The following is a 19,318-nucleotide window of genomic DNA, read 5'->3' as shown; positions in this document are numbered from 1 at the left end:
AGTTCTTTATTTAGTTCTTTGGCCCATCATATTAGCACAGCAGTAGACCAATGTTTTTTGTCTTCTGAGTATTTGTTTTCTATGTTTTTTTTCCGAATTATATTTTTCTTTGAATTTCATTATGCATCACTTTTTTAAAACAAGCATTCAACAAACATTTGTTGAGCATTATTCTATGCTTGACGCTTTCATATTTACCTTAAGAAGTAGGTTTTATCCCAGACAAGGAAGGTATAATGAAGTTAAATATTAGCTTGCCTAGGAATACACTGGTAATAAATAAGTGGCAAAGAGAATAGGAACTGGAATTTTCTGCCAATATTCTTTTAACCCAGATGTCCACTTCCTTTATTGTCATTTTCTTTCTCAATTTGCTTGCAGCCTAATATTCAAGCTATATCTTTATTCACTGTTCTTACTTGCTCTTCTTTACTCACTCGTTGATGACTTTGTTTCAGCTCAGAAATATTTTAAGATCTTGTCATCTTTCATTCATATTTGCCATTAAATCTTTTGATTTACACATGCTCCTCTCTTCATGAATATTTGTCCTTCAACTTCTTGGCTTATTTTCAGGATTTGCTTGTGCTTGAGTTGTCTAGAACTTAAGGGTATTCTTCAAAGTCAATTGTTATCAGCCTTCTTGAGAGCTATCATCTTCTACATTTGAACTTCCATCAACAGTGAAATTCCTGGGCATATGCTTATCCTATTTAAAAAATTACACATTAGCATTATTCTTCTACATTTCTATTTTCCACGAAGGTAGTAATCAATTGGTTCTCATGTTAGACAAGTGGCTGCACACTAGAATCCACTGGGATTAAAAAAGAAATACTTGTTTGTGCATTCCACCTCTAATTTTGATTTAATTTCTAGCATTGCTATATTCAGGCAGGGGTTGAGACCCGCTGCTGTAGGTACTGATAAACCACTAAAGAGTTTTGATCTAGAAATGATATGGCTGGGTTTAGAAAGAGGGCCCTGGTAGCCAGTGTTAAAGATGGCTTGCTATGCCATTATAAAATAAGAGATTTCAGACAGACCAGTTTGGAGGCTGATGCAATAGTCCAGATAAGAGGTGGGAAACCTGAAATAAAGTAGTGATAAAGGAGAGGAGGGGAGAGATTGAACAAGTAGGATCCATAACATTTGTGTCATCAGTGTTGTAAGCAAATGAGAGACAGATGATTAAGAGATTCTTGTCAGGGATTTAGGGTAGTGTTTTTCAGCTCAAGTCCTACTCTAGTTCACAGCTTCCAAACCACCATTTCTGTACACATGAGGAAACAAGAATGGAATGGGCAGAGTGCTCCTTAATTAGTAGCTAAGCCCAGTGAAGAACTCCTTGGTAAACATGAGTTGTAAAATGAAGCTTGGGCCATGTGGGCAAATGATCCTTCCTTTCCTGCTTGTCCATCTTCATTCTGTCTCAGGGAGAGGTACAAGTGAGAATAGAAGAGTGGGGAAGGGCAGGCAGGGGGAGGGAAGAGAGAAAAGAAAGTTACCTGGACCAAATCAGCCCAGCTGTACGAGAAAAAGGAAAGAGAGGAGGCTGGGTAGCCCTAATACAATTGCTTACCATGGAAAATAGAAGATGCAGAGACCCCCTACAACTTACCCCTGATAGGCATTGTTGCTTACTGTAGACTAGGTGACGCATGTGACTCAGAAACATTTAATTTTCACAGCTGCTGAAATAGATACCATTGTTACCATCATTCCCATTTTACAGATAAGGAAACAGACACAGAGATAGGTTCAATAACTTGTCTAGATTACCCAGTGGTACATTGAACCCAGGAGAGAAGAGGTATAAGGCAACGCAAGAGGGAGTCCTTTGTGCCCAGAATTGGGAACAATAAAAAAGTGTTCAGAGCATGGACCTCACTTGCCAGTAAAACATAGTCTAATCAATATCTCAGACTCTGGCCAAATAGTTTGTCATTACTGCTTCCTCTAGTGCAGAGTTAGGAAGCTGGGGTGATGGCTGGGAGCATGGAGAGGGAGGACAGGAGAGTCCTCTTACTTCATATGTGGGCGGTCTCATAAATAATGGAACTGCAAATGGAGATAAGGTATATGTAGGAAAGGAAAATGGTTTGGGGAAATGTGGAATGAGATGTTTTAGAGGTGTACAATATGTGGGTAAAGGTAAGCTGTGGAAAATGTAGAGTTGGAATTTTGGAGAATTATCTGGACTAGAGCTGGATTTAAGAGACATCATTGCATAGGTTGTCCCTTCAGACTGCTTTCAAGGAACTTTTATGTTTTATAGCATTAGTCTAGTTCCCAGGAAATAGTGTTTCTATCTCATTAACTATTGTTGAGCATGCATTGCTAAGTGAAAGACTCAAAAACTCACTGCAGGATTTAGTCATCTGTGTTATGGTCTGTCCTCTGCCAGTAGTGTAGAATAGGAAGAACAGTATGCCAAAAATTACCCTAAAGTTACCTTAAAGTCTACCTACTTTCTGTTAAATCCTTTTTTTTATTATACTAAAATGTACATAACATGAAATATACCATTTTAACTATTTTTCAGTGTACAATTCATTTAAACCCATTTGCTTTTAACCTAGTAACTTCTTTTATTCTTAGTCACCGTACTTGACTATACTCCAACATATTTTACTGTGTATCTACTTGCCCTCAGAATCACAAAGTTTTGGAAGAGGAAAGGGGTTTAGAGATGAATCTGGTTCAGTCCTTGTGATAGCTAAGGAAGTGGAGGCTCAGAGAATTTAAAGGGCTTGCCCAGGATCATACAGAGTATTCGGGCAGAGCAGGGTTCAATTTCTAATATTCCTTCTCTCTCTCTCTCTCTCTCTCTCTCTCTCTCTCTCTCTCTCTCTCTCTCTCTCTCTCTCTCTGTGTGTATGTGTTTTCCATTTCTCCAAGTTGCTGTGAAACTGAGCCTCTCTGATTTTGCTTCCTCATGCCCCATTATTTTCTTCTTTTGAGAATATTTCCGTTCTTTTAAGGTAAACTTTATGTATTATAACACTTCCATACCTTGTTTGGTGTCTTGCATTTGTATAATATGCTCAATACATAATCATTCTTGCTTTTTTTCCTCTTTCCTCTTGCTTACCACAATACAGTTCCTGTTAAACTTTAAAGAAATCCAGAAATCTGGCAGAAGGACAAAATTTTTAAATTTTTTTAGTTTGTTTGTGAAAGTATTAGTTCTCCATCAGGCCTTCTAGTCCTACCCTATGTGCTGGTTTCTAATAGCCTTCCTTGTTTCGGGTTCTCAGAAGAGGAGGAAGAGAAGCCAAACGTTACTCCAAGGTTTGACAAATTAGTTATTAGGAGATTGACTCCAAGGATTGATAGAGATAAGGGATGTATAGAGCTGATGGAGGTAATATTTAAGAAAAAAAAAGTCTGGATACATTTTCATTAATCCCTGGGAGATAGCTCTAAACATGTCTTTTTCCCCCCATTTAAAAATTTTGGAATATTCTGCCATATTCATATTTTATCCCCACCCTTCACCTGTGTCTTATTGACTGTTGTAGTTTTTCCTCAAATCTAAAGACCATCTGCCTTGCTCAGTTGCATAGTAATGGTTTCAGGTGTGAAATTCAAACATGCCTATGAAATAAAATGTGTCCCTTTTGTTGACTAATAGTGAATGAAACTTAGCAAATGCTCTTAAGTTGAAGTAAATGAGCACAGTTTGTTAATTACCAAATATCTTTCTCCCACTTAGGCAGTAGATACTTATTAGTGGCCAGACCTTGTCTGTGATCCACCACGTGTGGCTTTATCTGATTTGAGTCACCTCCTGTTTGTGATTAGATTTGTCTCCTTCTCCTGTCTCTTAAAATAGCTGTTCTGAAAACACTTTAGTAGATCAGTCATTTTAAGATTTTAGCTGTGGTCTCTTCCCTACGAATAGGCTTTTCTTTTTCTTTAGTGATTGTTCTCTACTATAGGCTTATAAAAGCCTTCCTCATCCCCCTTATAATTTGCTTTATTAATGTGATTTCCTTCTTTTGAATGCCCCCACCCCACAGCCCCACCACTGTGGAGCCATTAAATCATTGAGGGTATTCTCTAAGTTTCTCTTACCCTATTTTAATTTCATATGTCACATATTTTCTCATCTGAAAGTATATTATTTCCTGCATTTGGATTTCAGGATTAAAAAAAAAAAAGATAGTATTTTCAATTATATTTGGCCTAGTTCCCCATTGTCAGTGCTTGTCCCATACGGGAAGTCCCTGGGGTAACAGTCAAACTATCTTATTAGCTTACTGTTCTCTGTCCTTTCTCCCCTGCAGCTTCTCACCCTCTTTTCTTTAATGCTCTTGGAAGCTACTAAAAAGTTACAATGGCCAATGTGAAAATGTTCAGTGTCCTATTTTACCATATATATGTAATATTTATAATTTATACTCTGCCTACATCCCTGAGAGATGTGAGATGGCTTATGATAAAAAAAAAAAAACCCCACATGTCCAACAGAATTGTTAAAAATAGTCAGAAAGGGAAATTAGAAACCCTTTAAAGGAATCTGTAACACAGTACTTATCAAACATGAGAAAATTCCTATAAAAAGTACAGGAACATAACCTTTTAATTATGCAAGGACTTTGCTATTTTAAACTAGTAGTGAAAGAAGGTTTTAATTGTGGTCTGAATGTTTCTGTGTGGTAAAAAAATTACTGACAGTATTTCTCACTTTTTCCCCCTAGAAATTTTTGTTCTAAGATAGAGAACTGAAGGGGTTTGTGGTTAGTCCCCGAGTATCCTTGTCAACCTCTGATCAGACTTTCTTATTCAAATTTACCACTAAGGGCTACCATGTATTGATCATCTGCCATGTACCAAACCAGCTCGGGGTTAGATATGAATTGTCTCATTTAGTCTGCATCATTAGGCTATGAAATAGATGATACTACTTTGGGTGAGGGATGAGAAGGAAACAGATTAAGTAAGTAATTGGATCAAAGTCACACAGATAATAAGTGGTAGAATGAGGGTTTGAATCCAGATCATTATGGATTCCCTTTCTATTATTCTATGATGCTTCTTATTAAAAAACTGTACTGGAAAGGAGAGCCATTCAATCTCCTAAAGTTTGCCTCCACTTTTAGTTTTTGTTCAGTGTAGGGTTTCCTAATTTGAGGTTCAAGGATATGCTTAAAATGGCACGCTGATTTGCATGTCTGTGTATAGGTAGGTGATTACATTTTTTTTTCTCATGCCTTAGTATTGGCTTGAAGTTTTGAAGTGGGAATAATTGCTCTGCCGTCTCCTTGGAGGAGTTGGGAGAGGGGGAGGGGAGACAGTGGATGCAGGTGAGTGAGTGGGTACTGACCAGCCCAACTCTAGTGCAGCTGCTACTTTGAGTCTGAAGGGTACTAACATTTATTGAGAGAGACAGCTTACATGTGTTACCTCATGTAATTCTCACAGCAGCCTTTGGGGCAAGTGGTTTTAGCCCCAATTTATAGATAGGTAAACTGAGGCATGGAGAATTAAGCAAGTTTGCCCAAGATCACCCAAGTAGAAAATGGAGTCATCTCTATTTAATTATCAGTGGTGGCTTAACTGCCCAAAAATCCTGTGCGGTCTTTTCCTTACAATGTGGTCTCATTTCTAACAGCAATAAGCTTTTACTCTGCCCATCAAAATTCTTACCACTTTACTGGATTATTTCATTTAATCCTTACTGCAGCCTTATGAGCTGCACACTCATTATCTCCATTTTACAGGTGAGTAAGTTGAAGCACAGAGAGTTCAAGTAATTTGACAAGGACCAGAGAGCAAGAGGAGTGAATCAAGGATTGTCTCTACTCCTGAGTCTACCTTTGTACAAAGAATAGTTTCAAGAAGGTTCTCCAGCTAGGCTTATGCTTTCTACTCTTCTCCCTCATGTTCCTTACCTGCATGATAAAAATAGAGGGGTTATTAGAAAAATAGTCTATTTGCCTTTTTAGGAAAGCATGTTTCAAAAGAAAATACTTCTCTCTGAGGAACTGCATATTATTAGTACAATATTTACCACTGTAGGCCTGAAGTCAAGCGAGGCTGCTTAGATAAGTACTACTCGTGGTACTTGGCTACTATGAGTTAAACAGTGATAATCTCTGCCTTCATTAGCCACTTCAGTAAAAAGGTAACAAAACTCAACCCTTTAAAGACCAAGTTGCAAGATTATTTCTTCACCCCAGTCTTGTCTCCCAATTCAGTCAGTTCATCAGTAGTGATTCACCTTCCTTCCTGTCCTTAGGCCCAGGAGCCTGCCTTTGGGTGTAGGCTTTTATTGCTTTGTTTTGATCAGTGCATACTTGCCTTAGCAGGCATGATGCAGTTCTGAAGCACCTATCATTTATTCACCTTTGGCACTGTGATGAAGCATATTCTTATGAAATGAAGTGAACTTTATGGCACACAGACCCAAGTGCCTCACTCTCCTTGAGACTTCAGTATTAAGAGCATGACGGTGCTTCATGGTGTAATTCTTTGGCTTGTATACAGCAGCTTTATTGCAGGAAGGAAACAGAAGTGTTGTGTGCACTGAAGTGATAATAATTCAAAACGCACATACCTATTGTTCTTTGAGTTTTTTTTCTTTCATCCCTTGCTGGTGTTCATTTAACAGAACTCTTTTACAACCAAATAAAACAAAAGAATGAAGAAAGCTGGGTTTGATTCTGTGCTCTGATCTTTACTAGCATCTGTGGTATTGGGCAATTTATTTAACCTCTCTTGGCCTCAGTTTCCTCATCATGAGGATTAGCAATAATGTATGGTAAGCACCTAGTGCAGAGCCTGGCACATAGCAGATGTTCAATACAGAGAAGCTGCTATTATTATTATAAAATGCAAAGACGATTTTATGATGTAAAAGCTTGAGATTTGTTTTGTTATGGTAGTAAATAGTGTTTCCCTGTGGACTGTTTTTTGCTGCTTATGTGAAATCCAAGGAAAACAGTGGAATAGTGTTTGCAATAAGGAAAGATAGCTCTTTGTTCCCTTTGACAGACAAAAGAAGCTCATTATCCTATCAAGTAGTGACTGTTGCTATTGAAATGGTTTATTTGTATGGTTTATTTTTTTTCTGTTTTTTCCTAGGGATTTATTTGTGGCTTTTCAGTAGCAACAGGTGCAGCAGCGAGACTAGTGTCAGGATACGACAGCTATGGAAATATCTGTGGGCAGATAAATGCAAAGTTGGAACCAATACCAAACAGTGGCATGGACCACACTCATCGGAAGTGAGTAGACTGCTGCTGAATGATGAACACTATGGAAACTTGGAAGGGGGTGGAGAAACTCCTGCTTTTTCTTACTGTCACAAAGATAATATCTTACTGAATAATATTTTTATATTATGATAAGGCTCCTGCAGGTGTTTGTGTTTTTTTTTTTTAATTGTCCACTTAAATAATTCCTGTTTTGGGGCTTTAAATACATTTTCCAGGAAACAAAATTAGTTGCAATGTTAAAATGGGCTGCCTTGAGGTTTTAATGAATAAAGCCTTGATTTGAGAGGGTTCCTCTTGTACTTGTGTACAACCTAAAAGGCTAATGGGAAAACAAAGTTTTAATCCAGAGAATAACATTTTTTTTCCTAAGATTGTACTTGATGGGACAGAGGGATAATAATGAATTGTACTTGATGGGACAGAGGGATAATAATGTATTTTGAGACTTTGAAGTTATAACAAAACATTTTGTGATGCATCATTTATAAGTACACATCAATTTCCAATTTTATAAAAGATACATTTTCTTTGTCAGACCTTAAAATTTGTTTTCCAAAATCCTCTTCTGGGTTTCAAGACATTCCTGACTTAATCACCTTTTTTTTCTTCAAAAGAGCTGTTTATTTCATTTTTAATGTCTGCAGGGAAAATGTATTTCATCAAACATTTTTTATGTGTGATGTCAGTGTGTTTGTTCAAACTGTATATTGGTGCTCCATCAAACTTTATTAGACAGGTCTAATAAAGATAGGTTTTCACAATTAACGAAACTAATTTTAAGGTGACAGGTTAACTGATTCAATTAATGAACTTTATAGGAAAAGGCTAAGTGGCTAAAAACATTTTTAAGCTATAGTTCTATTATGAAGCATATCCAAGGATGTAATAACTATGTTTATTATTAGATCCATCTGTTGGTTAAATATGGGCCCCTACTGAAAAGTATAAGATTAATTTGATAATTTCATAAACTTGAAGAAATCCAAATAGTTAATCATATCTCAGATATTCCACCATTTAGTGAAGGAATAATGTAGTATTCAAATAAAAAACATTTTAAATAATAATAATGAATGTTTTTATAGATGCTATAGTCAACAGGCATATTATACCCCCAGTGAGGTGGGTGTAGCAGAGGCTTAGAGAGATGGAAATGTCTTTCCCAAAAGTCTAGTGGGCAGTAGACTGTCCAACACAGACTCTGAGCCTTTTTCTTGGTATGCACCTGCATCCCTTGACAGGAGAAGTGAGAATTGAACTCTTAGAAATTCGGAGGTTTCTTTCATTCATCCTTCTTTTTGATTGCCTCATGAAATTAACACAAATTTTAGGTTTTGTGTGATTTTTGTTTTTACTTTTTATTTTAAAATAATTTTAGAGTCATGTAGAAGTTGCAAAAATAGAACAGAGGTCCACATATATTTTTTTAAGGTAGTGTTCATTGTCAAATACTGCTTAATTCTTTAATGCCATTGATGTGAACCAAACACAAAGTATTACCCTTTGTATAACTGAGGAGATAAGAGGAAACATGCTCTACTCCCTCAGGTCTACTGTTTACCTGAGGTTGTAATTGTATTTACGGCTCTCTTTATAACTTGCTAATGACTTGACAACTAGATTCTCACCATAAGGTTTGTGTAAATGTCACTCTTCACACTTAACCTATTGAAAGTCACTTGTTCAATTTTTAATTTCAAATCCTTGGATTATTTTCTGTACATTTTAGCCTCTTGCAAAGAGAACTTGATTTTTATTCGAAAAAGTGAATGCTTAACAGAGTCAGGAGGCATTCATGAATATGGGGATATACCTGGGATATAGTTTCCCAGGTATAGCTATGCTCTAACTTATGTGTATGTTGCTTAAATGTCATTTTTGATTTCTACTTCTTCTCTGTATATGCGTATTTTTGTGCCAACCCATTTAAGTATTTCTACCTATAAATGGGTATTTTTAAAAAGTGAAGGGTACATTTTGAACGTAGCTTTCTCAGGTAAGTCTATATTTTTTGGATTTGAAAGGAGGCAGAAAGTACTTATGCTTGTTACCTTTACTCCATCCTCTTTCTTTGCCTGCCAAATGGCATTGATTTCCTTCCTTTTCACTCATTTCCTCATACATCTTTGCTTTATTCTGAATACCAGACACTTCCATACATAGAGAATTTTTTATGGCTGTTTGCTGTTACTACAACATGATCTTGATCTTTATTGCCTTCTCCTGTCCCCCATCCTCAGTCCCTAGTACTTGGTACTTACTAGGACCTCGATACATATTTGTTGAATAAGTTCATGAATGAATCCTCTAAAATCTTGAATACAACTAATTCTTTCCTGCCTTCATGAGTGTTGTTTCCTCTGCCAGAAAAAAATCCCTCCCATTCTTCAAATGACTAAATTCTACTTCTTCAGCTCTCAGTTATAAATGTTACTTCCCAGAAAGGTCTTTCTGATTTTGTAATTTAAATCAAGCATTTAAAAATACTCCCTCATTATGTCCTGTATATATGTATTTATTTTGTGATTATTTGTTAATTGTTACTTCTAAGTTCAATGAGAGCAGAGGTGAGGTCGGTTTTGTTTACTGCTATTTCCTCAGTACCTAAAACATAGTAAGCACTCAGTTAAATGTAAAATGGGTAAATAAATTTCTTTCCTTAGAATATGTTCTAAGAAGTGAGCTACAGAGTCTGAAGATTTGAATATTTTTAAGATTATTAATGTATTTGCTGAATGGCTTTCCATAAAGCCTCCTTTCACATTCCCGCCATCTGAAATCACTCTATTGTTTTGCTAGTATTTTTATTTTTTTATTAATTTGATTGACCAAAAAAATGGTGTTTTATAGTTTTGAGTATTCATGAGCATAAACCTTTTCCTCTCCACTTGTTTGTTGACCTCTCATGAAGACTGTTGTGCTAGCTTATTTGTTCTTGACCTTCTTATCTCTAATCTTCTCCATCCTTTATACTGTGATAGGATTAAGTTCTTTAAAACACTTTTTATTGTCATTTCCCAGCTCAAGAGCCTTTCCTGTAGTGTCATTGCCTACAGCATCACAGGTGAGCCCACTCAGCGCCTGCCCTCCCAGGCTTCTTGTGGTGGAGAGCCTTTGCACCATTCAGTCTTCGCACTATTTTTCAGTGTAGTAGTGTTCTGCCCATGATATTAAGTCAATTTATCCCTGTCCTGTTCTCACTACCTTCCTGCCAGTCTGAATTCTTGAGAAATTTAAGGTGGGTCTCATAACTAACTTCTTTATGAAATATTTCAAAACAAACTTTGTCCTTTCCTATCTGAACTTTCCTATCTCATACTTGTTTTTCTATTGCCTTTAAGCTGTCCTCTCATTGTATTGCATGTTTCTCATCTACCTGTATTAATGATCTGTTGCTAGGTAACAATATCACTATAAATGTAGGGGCTTAAAACAAGACATGCTTATGATCTCATAGTTCTGTGGGCCAGGAGTCTGGGTATGGCTTAGCAAGTCCCCTGCTTCAGTCTCTCACAAAGATGTAATCAAAGTGTTGGTCTGGGCTGGAGCCTGTTGCCTTCCAAACTCATGTGGTTGTTGGCAGCACACAACCTTTCAGGATTGCTGGACTGAGAGCCTTAGCTCTTCACTGGCTGTCTGCCAGAGGCTACCCTCAGTGCATGCTATGTGGGACTGTCCACAGGGCGGCTTACTTTAAAGCCAGCATAGAGAGTTGGCTAGCAAGATGAAGTTACAGTCTTATGTACTATAGTTTTGAAATCGATGTCTTGTCACCTTTGCCACATTCTACTGGAAGCTAGTCGCAGTTACCACCCACACCCAAGAGGAAGGGATTACACATGGGTGTGAATTCTAGGAAATTGGGATTATTGGAGCATTTTAGTCTGCCTGCCACATTTGGAGCTCTATCTCCCTGGAGCACCATGTTTTGTATAACTTCTGGATTTGAGCCCCCGAGAGTTTATTGAAGCGGACTTATTGAATTGTAATAAAATGGAAAGGAGGAAAGTTAGGTAAGAAATGGAGAGGAATGCCTTGGACCTGTTATAACTAAAAAATTTAAGATGCCAAGATGATTAAGAATTCTATTAGTAAAGAAAAGGCAATATTTTATTCCCTGTCATTCTAATTGTAACATGTTGTCCTTCTCCAAATAGTATTTTTAACCTGATGCCATATTTACTATAGTAATAAGGATGCATAGAAAAATGGCAGTTTTTTTTGAGATACAGGAAGGCTCCAACTTCAAGTGAATTATGTTCCCAAAGTTGATTTTTAAGTTGGCTGCTTGAGACATATAATCCTTTTCTGCATAGAAACAATACTATAAATAAGGTTCTGAGGCTGCATTGACTCAGAAAGGCTCGTTTATCTCAAAACCATAAGGCACCAGCTATGAAAGGGATCTTTAAGATTATCTAGTGCATAACCTCCCTAAAGCATCCTGTGAAATACTTGTGAGTACCAACCAAGGCCTAAAGAAGAAATGGCTTGTTTTGTAGCTGAGTTATAGTGGTAATAGTACTGTAGAACATGAGTATGACTTACAGTCATTTCATTCTTTTTTTTTTTTTTTGGAGAGTGGGATGGTAATAATATGTTTTGAACTCTGATTGACAATTCTGAAAACATATCTCTTCTGTCACATTCTAGATTGCCTACCATTTTCAAAACCATAAAACTAGCCTTAGAGTATATGTGTCAATTTTTAGACAGAGAATTATTATTATTATAAAAATTGTTTCCAGAAAGTAAGCCCCCATCTAACATATCAATTTGGATAAAGCAGGGATGCTTCTAAGATACTGGAAATAGTGGATATGGGGACTATGCCAGCGCACAGTGTCTAGCTCTGTCAGCCCCTGGCAAGACAGTTGTGCTTCTACCAGGGATGTTCCCGTGTCCTAGTGTGCAGGATGGGAGAGGCTATGGTGAGGTGGCAGTGCTTTTAGGATGCAGAGGTTATTGTAATGCGGGTGAGGGTATGCTGAGTACTGCTTTAAATCTTTCTAATGTAGGTATTGTTATTAGAACTCTGTTCTGTGTCCTGTAAACAATCTTAGCACAGAACTGAGTGTCCACTTGTGTCCTGCAAACAATCTTAGCACAGAACTGAGTGTCCACTTTCTCTGTTACTCTAGAAGTTTTCTCAGTGTATCTCAATTATCAATATTGATTTTTTTCCATAGAATTCCTAAAGATTTTTTTTTTTGCACGAAACTAACTTTCTTCTTTATCTTTTTGTCTTTCTTCTAAGGACGCCATTTAAACTCCCAGTCACCAATAAAGGTCCTGTGACTCTAAAATGCCTCTCAGATTTCAGATAATCCATGCTAACAGGATGTATAGGAAGTAGAGGTTTAAGGAGGTTGATGGGATGCATGTATAAATAAAATCTATAGAGAGCATTTTATGTGAGACCTTTTTCGGTGAATTTCATCACCTTTAGCAGGCTATCTAGTATGAGTTTTACTTCTCTTCCTTTAATTTCCTTATTCCCCAGAAATCCGCAGCTTAGAACATTTGTCCTGGAAGGCTTCCTGAGGTCACTGAGCCTCTTCAGTTTACAGGTGAAGAAACTGGGGTCTAGGAAACATCAGTGACTTGATGAAGTCCTAATACCAGGGCTAGTACTGCACTCTGCGTGCTCATTCCAGTGCTCTTTGTGTCATATATGCACGGTCTCTGGTAAGCTACCCAGTGATTCCAGTTCCCCACATTTTTTACATTTGAGGCCTCCTTCTCCCAACATTTAAAGATGAAACTTTTAGTAAAATATGCAGAGAAGAAGGGGCAGATTATATAAATTAATGAAGTTATAACTAAAGAAACTTCAAATTCTTTACAATCTATGAAAGCTTTGAGTAATTTGAAGGCAGTCTTGTCTGTTTCTTTCTCTGTCAGGTAAAGAATATGAATTTTAATGATGAAATGCATTCTTATTTCACATTTGGAAATCTTTACCATTTGTATGTTTCAGTTTTTTCTTGAAAAACATAGCTTCAACTGATACTTTTTAGCTAGGTGATTAATGGTTTAATAGTGAATGGTCTTATTTTAAAGAAACCTATTTTTATTATTTCTACTTGTATGAGAGTAGAACTTTAAAGGCTACTAATTACCTTCCCTAAAGCTCAGAGCTCCGTAGGTTTAGTGTCTGGTTCAGTCTACCCCGTGATTGCTAATTATCTTATTAGCTTTTATAAAGGCTTATTCATGGGGTTGGTAGTGATATTGTACCAGTTTGGACAATGTGTTCTCTCTTTAAACTACTCATGAGAATATTGTCAAGTATTCTGGGCCTATGCCATGCTTATAGCCATCTATGTTAAAAGGAACATTTTTCTATAATTAGGTAATATGTAAAACATACCTCTTTTGAAGACCTTCTAAAAAGTTATTAAATCTTCTTGACTGTGCATGCCTGTCTATTAGAAAAAGAAAAAGAACTAGAAAAGTACAGATAAAATTTGTTAAAATATTTGCTCTGAGGATCCTTTTTAACAACTAAGTATGGTTCTTCATGCTTACATGACTAGAACTTATTTCTCTTCCTTCCAGTGACTTAAATTGCTGTTTAATGAATTACCATCCTTCACCTGTTTATTATTTTATTTAGTACTTAGCAAACATGTATTGAAAATCTGTGTGCTGGAGACCTCCATTAGGAATAATAAAATAGGAAACAAGCTAAATGGCTAAAAAGGTTTGGTTAAATTAATTTATTTATTCATTCATGAATTATGTGTCTTGGCCATCTTTAGGTTAGGCATTGGCGATTATACTTTTGAGCAAAATAGGCACGCTTTTTTATCTCATGGAAATTCTATGGAGAAAACAACTTTATAAAATCATCATGCAATCATAAATGTTATTACAGCTGTTGAAAGTTATGAAGGGAGTGATATATGGGCATGAGAGGGTTTATAATAGGAGGACCTTGCCCAGTCTGAGGTACTAAGGAGCGGCAAAAATGAGGGTGTGGTATTACTATGTCCATTGATGTGGGATATCCACATAACATTATTAAGGAAAAATAAGTTGTAAAGCAGTATGTATAGTATAATTTTTAGTTATACAAACATTATACATATATACAAAAATATAGGATGATATGAAAATGTTAACACAGCAGTTAACTGTTAAATTATGGATGGTTTTCATTTTCTCTTATACCTATCTCCCTTTTCCCTAGTTTTTTTTACTATCATTATATATTATTTGGGTAATGAAAACAAACTAAAAAGAAAAAAGGTATTCACAGTCTCTGTTCCTGAAGAGCTTGTGTCCTAATGAGGGAGACAAAGTGCACAAGCTGTGACAGTGTGTTATGGAATATCATATAAAAGTGTTGTATATTGAAAGCCAGGTGACTCTGGTTTCCTAGGTTCCAAAATAAGGCAGATTGATGGTTGGCGCAGGGACCACTATTGTCTTGGTTTCTACCGCTACTGTAACAAATTGCCACAAACTGAATAACAACAGAGTTAAACAACAAAGTCCTATTAAATCAGAATTCTGTATATAACATGGCACAGCTGGTTTCCTGCTCTAGGTTTCACCAGGCTGAAATCAAAGTGTCAGGAGGGCTGTGTTCCTTATTAGAGGCTCTGGGGAAAGACTCTTCCAAGTTCATTCAGGCTGTTGACCGAATTCAGTTCCATGAGGCTGTAGAACAAGTCCCATTTCCTTGCTGGCTGTCAGTCCCATTGTCAGCTTCCAGAGGCAGCCTATGTATTCTACAGCCTATATTCTATGCCTCGTGATCCCCGTCCTGCAGCAACAGCAGGTCAAATCCTTCTCATGCTTCATTCAGTCTGTCTTCTTTAGGGTAGCATCTTAGGTCTAGATTGTCTATGTGGGTTGAAGAACCTCTCAGCCACTGACTGGGGGTACAGGGACAGTGATTTTAAATAGGATTTTAGAGACCCAGTAGGTGTTGGGGATTCAGGGCAGGGCTTGCATTCTAGTAGGGAAAAATCAAAGTAGGTCTCCATGAAGGCAAGGGATAAACTGGTGATTGGATGGTCATGTGGGGTCTTGGGCCAAGAGATGGGATTCTGATTAGAATGCCAAGCTTGCTCCTTAGCTGAAGAACATCATAGGCTGAGTCTACTGGCTAACCTAAAGCTGAGTGAAAGCTGGCACACACAGTCAGGAGCTCCAGACTGTTTTGTGGAGTGTAGAGGATTAGGAGAGGAGAGGTAGTGTATTTCATTGTGCTCATGCTTGAGTTTTACATAGTGTTTGGGTATTCTTCAGAGCAGCCCAGGGGTTCGCCTGTTCATTCCCACATGTAGAGATAAGTTTGAACAAATGGAGATACTCTAAGTCTTTGACAAGTTTGCTTTGAGGAAAAGAACTCTCCTCTCTGTCTCCTGTCAAATATTCCCTGATGACAACATTAACCTACCACCTCTCCTAGTTTGGCTCACCATGAAAAAGAGCAGCCTAGATAGATACTTGACTTGAATTTGCATTTGTGGACTCATTTTCCTACAGATTTATAAACATTTGGAAATAATAATGTTTATGATGTTTTAAATGGAAGCACATTGTTACTGTTTATGCAGTTTTTCCTAAATTTTCATTTTTTGTCATGGAAAATGTTAGAAGTTATAAAGATGATAGCTAAATTTCCAGCAGGCAAATTTGTAAAGGCATCTTTGGAAAATATATTTTGTCATATTTTATGACCACACCACTCTTTAGCCTGAATTTTTAAAACGTTTTGTGAAGGTGACATCTGTATTACTAAGTATAATTCTGCCTTTAGGATAAGAATAGCTATCCATAATACTGCTAGCAATTTGAAAGAAGAGCACCAACTGCATAATTTAGAAAACGAAGGAGTTGAAAGTTGAAATGTTTTACAGATTCTAAATAGGGAAGTAAAAAGCTATGTAACAGAATTAAATGACATGCATGCACTGAGGCAGGGTTGAGGATTGGTTTTTCTGTGCATAACCTGCTTAGGTGTACACTTGCCATATCTAAGTTAAACAGCTGGTTATACATGCTCAACCCAGAATCTCACTATCTGAATTGGTTCCAGGTTATCCAAGCAACTATAAAGATGCTAAAAAGCTTTTTTTGTTGTACATAAGCTCATAAATATGATCTTTGTAATATACTTTAATTACTAACTACAACTCTGAATTTTATAGTCATCAGTTTGCCACCTACTTATGTTGATCTGGATGTGAGAGTTGAGAGCAACTGAGAAGTTGGGGAGTACTCAGGTCACATATAACCACCTTCACTTCTGACACTAATTGCAAGTTGAGGGTCCCTCAGACTCCTTTTACTTTTTACACCAAGTGCAAGTTCAGGGTCCCACAAGACCACCCTTAGGTTTGATAATTTGCCAGAAAGCCTTGCAGAACTCATTGAACTGTATTATACTCACAGTTACAATTTATTATAGGGAAAGGTTACCAGTTAAAATCAGCCAGCAAAAGAAGCACATAGACAGAGTATCTGTTCTCTCCCTGTGGAGTCAGGGTGTATTACTTTCCTGGCATTGATGTGTGACAATACGCATGGAATATTGCCAGCTGGTAAGCTCACCCAAGTCTCAGTGATCAGAATTTTTATTGGGGCTCCATTATGTAGTCATGATTCATTGCCCACATGGCTGATTCAGTCTCCATTCCACCTTGTCAAGCTGACACCACAGCATTCAAAATTTCTAGTCTCATGATACTGCTGGTCTTTGTGAGATCAGTCAACCCCCACCCCAAATTCTATCTGGCTTGGCCTGTCCCCACCCTAAATCACATTGTTAAACTATTTGCCATGACCCAAGACTCCAAGCAAATAAAGACACTCCTAGAAGGCTAAGAGATTAACTCCTAGAAGTTTAGAACAAAGTCCAGACTACTTTTGAGTAGGTTAGATTCTTTACTACGCACTGGGACTCATTAGATAAGTTAGCTTTTGTAAAGTATGTTTTCAAGATGAAATTTAAAATATTTTACTATTTTAGTTTTATTCAGGTACAATTTATAATAATTTACCCATTTAAGTGTCCAGTTTGAGTTTTGGTAACTATATATAATCATTCATCCTCCACCACAATCCATACTTCTGTTGTCTCCACAAAATTACCTCATGTCTTATGAAGTCAATCCTTGGCCCCTATCCTTGTCCCCAAGCCACCACTGATCTGCTTTCTGTCAGTATAGTTTTGCCTTTTCTAGAACTTCATATACATGGAATCATAGAGTATATGGTGTTTTATGCCTGGCTTTTTAAACATAGCATAATACTGTTATTGAAATTCATCCTTGTTATTAAATATGTCAGTAGTTTTTTTTCTTTTTATTTACTGAGTAGTATTCCATTGTGTGGATATATCACATTTTGTTTCTGTTTACCAGCTTTGGAATATTTGGGTTATTTCCATATTTAAAATTATTTTTTTCTATTGTGACTAACACTACTTTGAAAATTATGTACATGAAGTTGTATGGGCATGTATTTCATTACTCTTGGGTAGATACCTAGGATTGGGTTTTCTGAGTAATACAAGTGAGGGTGTGTTTAACTTTATAAGAAACTGCTAAACTGTTTTCCAAAATGATTGTATCATTTTGCATTCCCACTAAGAAAGTAGGAGGGTTATAGTTGCACCATCTCTTCACTAACATTTCATATTGTCAGTCTTTTTCATTTCAACTATTCTAGTATGTGTGCAGTAGTATCTAATTGTGGCTTTAATTTGTATGTTTTTAGTGACCAGTGATGTTGAGCATCTTTGTAAATGCTGGTTGACCATTCGTGTATCTTCTTTTGTAAAGTATTTATTCAAGTCTTTTGCACATTGGTTTAACAAATTGGTTTATTTGTTTTAAACAGTTATGTGAGTTATTTACGTATTCAGGATACAAGCCCTTTATCAGGTATATGTTTTGCAAATATTTCTTTGATCTGTGTTTTGCCTTTTTGTGTTACTTAATGGTATCTTTTGACACAGCAAATGTTTTTAATTTTAATGGATAATTATCCATTAGGTAAATTTTAGAAACAAACTCACAATAATATCTTTTTAATGGTTCATCCTTTTTGTGTTCTAAAAAATTTTTGATGCACCCAGAGTTACAAAGTTTTTTTTGTTTTCTTCTAGAAGGTTTTTATTTAGCTCTTACATCTATTTTTGTAATCCATTTTGGTTTTATGATCCATAATGTTTGTGTACAGTATAAAGCAGTCAAGGTTTATCATTGTTTTTCTCTATACAAAAATCTAGTTATTCCAGCATCATTTATTGAAAGACTGTCTTCCCCACTGAATTACCTTGATGCCTTTGTAAAAAATAGATTTTAAGTCAGGGCATGAGAGGAAGCTGATGGAGGTACCAATACTATGGAAAAATAGTCTATCTAAAATTAAACAAAATAAGGATATTACCTTTTTATATTATTGTTTTAAATAACTAATCACAACAAATCATATAAAAGAGATAAATGGAATATGTGTAGGTCAACAGAGAGAAAAACAGTACTAACCCAGATGTTTAGGAGATTCAATAAAAACATCTTCAGATGAGATGCTTAAATCATGGTTATAAAACATAGACCTAACTCAACTCAGTCATTTAACTTATCAGTAGACAAAATATAATGAAAAAGATAATATTTGTTTTATTAAAAAACTGGAATTAACAAGATACAGAGCCAAATACAGAGAATTACAATACATTAATATAAAGGAAAGAAAACAAGAGAAATATCTACTCCTGGCCAGGGAGTCTTAATATAACAAAGATAACAATACTAACAAAGTTAATTTATAGATTTAATACAGTAGTAGTTAAGATCCCCATAGGATACTGAATTGAGCTTGAGTGATAGTGTAAATCACAGAGTAAAGGAGCAGGCAGGAACTTCAAGGGAGGAGCATTAAAAAAAATTATTCCTGTTCACAAAATAATTTGAGAGGATTAGAATTAGATGCGTATGTTTTAAGACAATTAAATTGAGGTAAAAGATCAGGAACCACACCATGACTGAGAAGAGATTAGACCAGGAATCTAGGCTAAGCATAGTTACTGAAGTTGAACACCAGATTAACTGTGAACTTGCTGGCTT

At 36.4% G+C, this 19,318-nt stretch overlaps 1 protein-coding gene across 4 annotated transcripts in view; it reads left to right on the top strand.

Moving 5' to 3' along the window:
* Window positions 1-19,318, top strand: part of SLC44A1 (solute carrier family 44 member 1) — a 176,604-nt gene that overhangs the window by 45,321 nt on the left and 111,965 nt on the right. For all 4 annotated transcript variants that reach the window (XM_073226806.1, XM_017672459.3, XM_017672458.3 and 1 more), the window contains exon 3: window positions 7,093-7,235. In XM_073226806.1, coding sequence (XP_073082907.1) covers window positions 7,093-7,235 — 143 coding nt within the window. The remainder of the gene's footprint in view (window positions 1-7,092; window positions 7,236-19,318) is intronic.

The sequence above is a fragment of the Manis javanica genome, chromosome 2, assembly GCF_040802235.1.
Source record: "Manis javanica isolate MJ-LG chromosome 2, MJ_LKY, whole genome shotgun sequence".
NCBI lineage: Eukaryota > Metazoa > Chordata > Mammalia > Pholidota > Manidae > Manis > Manis javanica.
Note: the sequence above shows the minus strand (reverse complement) of the source record. Positions and strands in the feature narration are given on the sequence as shown.